Below are 3,634 nucleotides of genomic sequence, written 5' to 3'. Positions count from 1 at the left end.
TCAATTAATCAAAAATTAATCATCTTATAAGATAGACAGAATACCAAAGAACGGTCTTTAAAAGGGGGAAAGGAACGATATTTAAAGTGAACAAAGAATAGCCTAGCCTACCAAGTTAGGATTTCTTCTACAGCTCCTTCACAAAACCTCACCCTGACCGGAGTAGTCCAACTATCCTCACCACTACCTCCACTCGTACTAGCACTTGCACAACCTTCACTACTAGTTCCAATCTCAAATCCAAGAATCAGTCCACAATTTACACAATCACAACTCAATCGTTTGCTTTGATTGATAGACATAGACACCAAAGAAGATTCCCATGCTTCATCTTCAAGATCGGTTTCAATTGAACTTGCATGTTCTTCTTCTGAAGAATGTTGAACTTCAATTGATTCTAATGAAGTTTTAGAAGTAGATGCTGAAGAGATTGAAAGAGTTTGAGCATCGAATTCGGCCAAGAGTCGATCAAGTCGATCAGGTTGGTCTGCGAAATCTTGAGGTCTTTGATGATAAACTGAAGCAGGAATCGGTCGTAAATTGAAATTAGATTGAAGTTTGAATGGAACTTCGATTGGTACTTCAGGTTCAGGTTCTTCAGCAATTGATTTATCGAATAAGAAACCAGCTGCGATTGAAGGTGAAGAAGGAGGTCTTGAAGAATTAGAAGAGAAAGGAGAAGCAAAGAAAGCTGAAGTAGTCGTAGGCCAACTAGATCTTGATCTTGGAGTGATTAAAGAGTTTGAAGGAGAATGGTTAATATTTGACATGATGTGATGTGATTGATAAGTTGAGTTGAGTTGAGATGAAGTTAAAGGGATTAAAGATGAAGAGGAATGAGGAAATAAGAATGATGATGAGATTGAAATAGGTAAGACTGGTGAGTGGTTTGATTCATAAAGTTGAAGAAACCATCTTGTGTTGATCATGAATGGTGGTTAAATTAAAATTAAATCAATCAAACCAAACGGATCATTACAAAATTAAATTAAATAATTTAATATGTAAAATACATACATAAAACTGTAACCAACCTGTAACAATTCACCATCAAACTTTACATCATCTTCCTGGTGCCACTGCCATCCAAACCGAAACCTTCATTCTCATTCATCTCAATCTGCAAATCAAAAACCCTCTCCAGCATTCAAGTATCATCTTCATCATCTCGTGATCAGATACACCACGGGGCAATTGTTGAGCCAAAAGCTGAGCTCAAAAGTCGTCGTGTCCGAAATTCGGTCAAACGCTGGCCGAAAGCTGAAGTTTCGGTCAGATCTTGACGGTCAGGTGAGACCGGCTGTTTTCTGGCCGAAACCTGAGCTTTCGGCTTGAAAAAAGCCGGTCGGTTGGCTGGTCGATCTGGCCGTATATCAACCAGCCGTATGGCTGTCAAAGGTTGGCCCAAAACCGAGCTTTCGGCCAGCTTTTCAAGCGTTCAAAAAGCTGGCCTTGAGACGGTCAAACAGACGGCCAAAAGATGGGTATGGAGTAGAGTGGGCTCCACACGATTTAAACAAGTTTGAATCACTTGTGACTGTAAGATGTCACAAGTTAATGACGATATAAGGTGAAGTCTGTGATGAACTTCTTGGTAAAGTCCTTATCCACATTCCTTTTGACCTCCATCATCAATCAACATCGCCAGCTTTCTTTCCATCTTTCTCAAGACTCTCACATCAATGCAGAGATGTCCAACCCCACATACAGTATAGCTTCCTCATCATCGCCTCGTCTTCGTCTTCAGCAAATGGAAGCAGTTTTTCTTGAGCTTTCTACTGCCGGACTAGGTAGTTCTTCGCTCTGGAAGAATACCGACAGTCAACTCTCCCGATTCCGATCAAAAGGACCTCGTTATACCAAAGCGTGAGTGATCCGTTTTCAATTTCTTATTGATTTTAATCACACTGATTTCATATTGGTCCAATAGCTTCTACAAGCTTGTCATCGACGAAGACAAACGACTTTTTGATGGCCAACACACCGCTGAAGATTTAAGAAAATTAAATTTAACTGACTTCAAGCTTCCAACTGAATCACAAGTCGATGCAGCTATTGCTGCCTTACCTCAACACCCCTCTGCAGATACTTAAATTACGTTCTACACATCAACATCATCCATATTGTTATCCTTTCAGATTATCTTTGTTTCATTCTATTACATATGTATCTTTTTTGTATCGCATAAACAATAAAATATGTACATAAATTGCAATTCAATCGTATCAATCAAAATAAAAGCCAGTCAAGAAGCGACTGGATCTGAGCCAGCAGAACGATAATGGTCAAATACCGGCTACAGACCATCAATTGACCAGCAGACAGCTAGTCAATCGATCGATCAAGAGCCCACGCGGATCATCTCAATTGGCTCGAAGCTGGCCGCTTGATCGGCTCACGGCCGTCTTTTGGCCAGCTCACGGCCGCCAGCGAAGACCAGCCAAAAGACGGCCATTCCACTGACCGGTTTTCGGCGGCCAGCCACCACCAAGCAAATCTGGTCTATCGGCGGTCTTTCCCGACCATCAAACGGCGAGCTCAATTGCCCCGTGGTGTATGTATCAGCACATCAACAGACCATTTAAGTTTATCATCTATGAACCCTTAAGATCACTAGAATATATACCAGCTGTGTGCCAAGGCTCCAGTGAAGAGAGCCTTCTAGAAGGTTTAAGAGGGCTTTATCTTTGAGAGGGCAACTTCAGTCTTTTGTATATTGCTGACGTTTGCACAGGAGAACGGACAGTCTGAAAGAACATCAGGCTGTGCATTTTGACATCAAAGGAATCATACGATATCTTTTCATCAACAATATAACTTACACACCTGATATAATCATTTTATATAGAGACTCAGCGAACCACAGATTGGAACCAAACCATTCTATACAATCCTTTTTGGAAGATCTAAATTCCAAAGGTAAAATTTTTCAACAAAACATTTGTTGGAAAAGATTATATTGAAAGATGGGATTCGGAATGATGATCCTAGAGAAACAAATCTACACTTCTTCATGTAACAAAATATTGTCTATATGGATATCAGATTTCTAATAACTTGTAACATTTCACTAAACGCTGGTCTCATTACGCTGCGGCCACGAGCAGCGGGAGTCACCGCAGGCTCGCGGTGTGTGTTGCACGCTGCTGTATCCAGGGGCCGAATACCTGTGCTAGGATACTCGTTGCGGCTTACAACAGCCAGCCCATTTTAACCGCTACGTCCGCTGCACTCTCCCGTCGTGTCACAATGCCCGCTGCTGAATTTGTTACAAATGATTTTTTGCAACGGACTGTAGCGCTCGTTGCACCGCACAGCAATCCAGCCTTGATCCCAGGTCAAGAATGATCAATTGGAGATATATTTTATTTCTTATCAAGCTAAAGGATATGGAAAAGAAATCCTCTGACCTTGTGTTACCATTCAGGAGGACCAAAAAAAATCTATAATGTACATTTGTATAAGACTTCTGAGCGTATCAAAAGATCAATTTCAATTAGGTAGACAATCAGAGTTGACAAAAAGATTTTGCCACCATGCAATTTACTTTGAGAATGAGTCATGGTGCTGGATAGATGTCCATTTCACGTAAACCTTAGAATCCTGAAACCACTTCTTATGGTGAATCAAACTC

General features: G+C 41.0%; 1 protein-coding gene across 1 annotated transcript; it reads right to left on the bottom strand.

Annotated features, from left to right (window-relative positions):
- Positions 1-107: 107 nt before the first annotated feature.
- On the bottom strand, positions 108-872 carry MELLADRAFT_79876 (uncharacterized protein; the record flags this gene model as incomplete). Its single annotated transcript, XM_007419715.1, has 1 exon — positions 108-872. One exon carries the CDS (start codon positions 768-770, stop codon positions 108-110), a length of 663 nt encoding a protein of 220 aa, XP_007419777.1.
- Positions 873-3,634: the final 2,762 nt, after the last annotated feature.

Source organism: Melampsora larici-populina (assembly GCF_000204055.1).
Source record: "Melampsora larici-populina 98AG31 unplaced genomic scaffold MELLAscaffold_414, whole genome shotgun sequence".
In the NCBI taxonomy this organism is placed as follows: Eukaryota; Fungi; Basidiomycota; class Pucciniomycetes; order Pucciniales; family Melampsoraceae; genus Melampsora; species Melampsora laricis-populina.
Note: the sequence above shows the minus strand (reverse complement) of the source record. Positions and strands in the feature narration are given on the sequence as shown.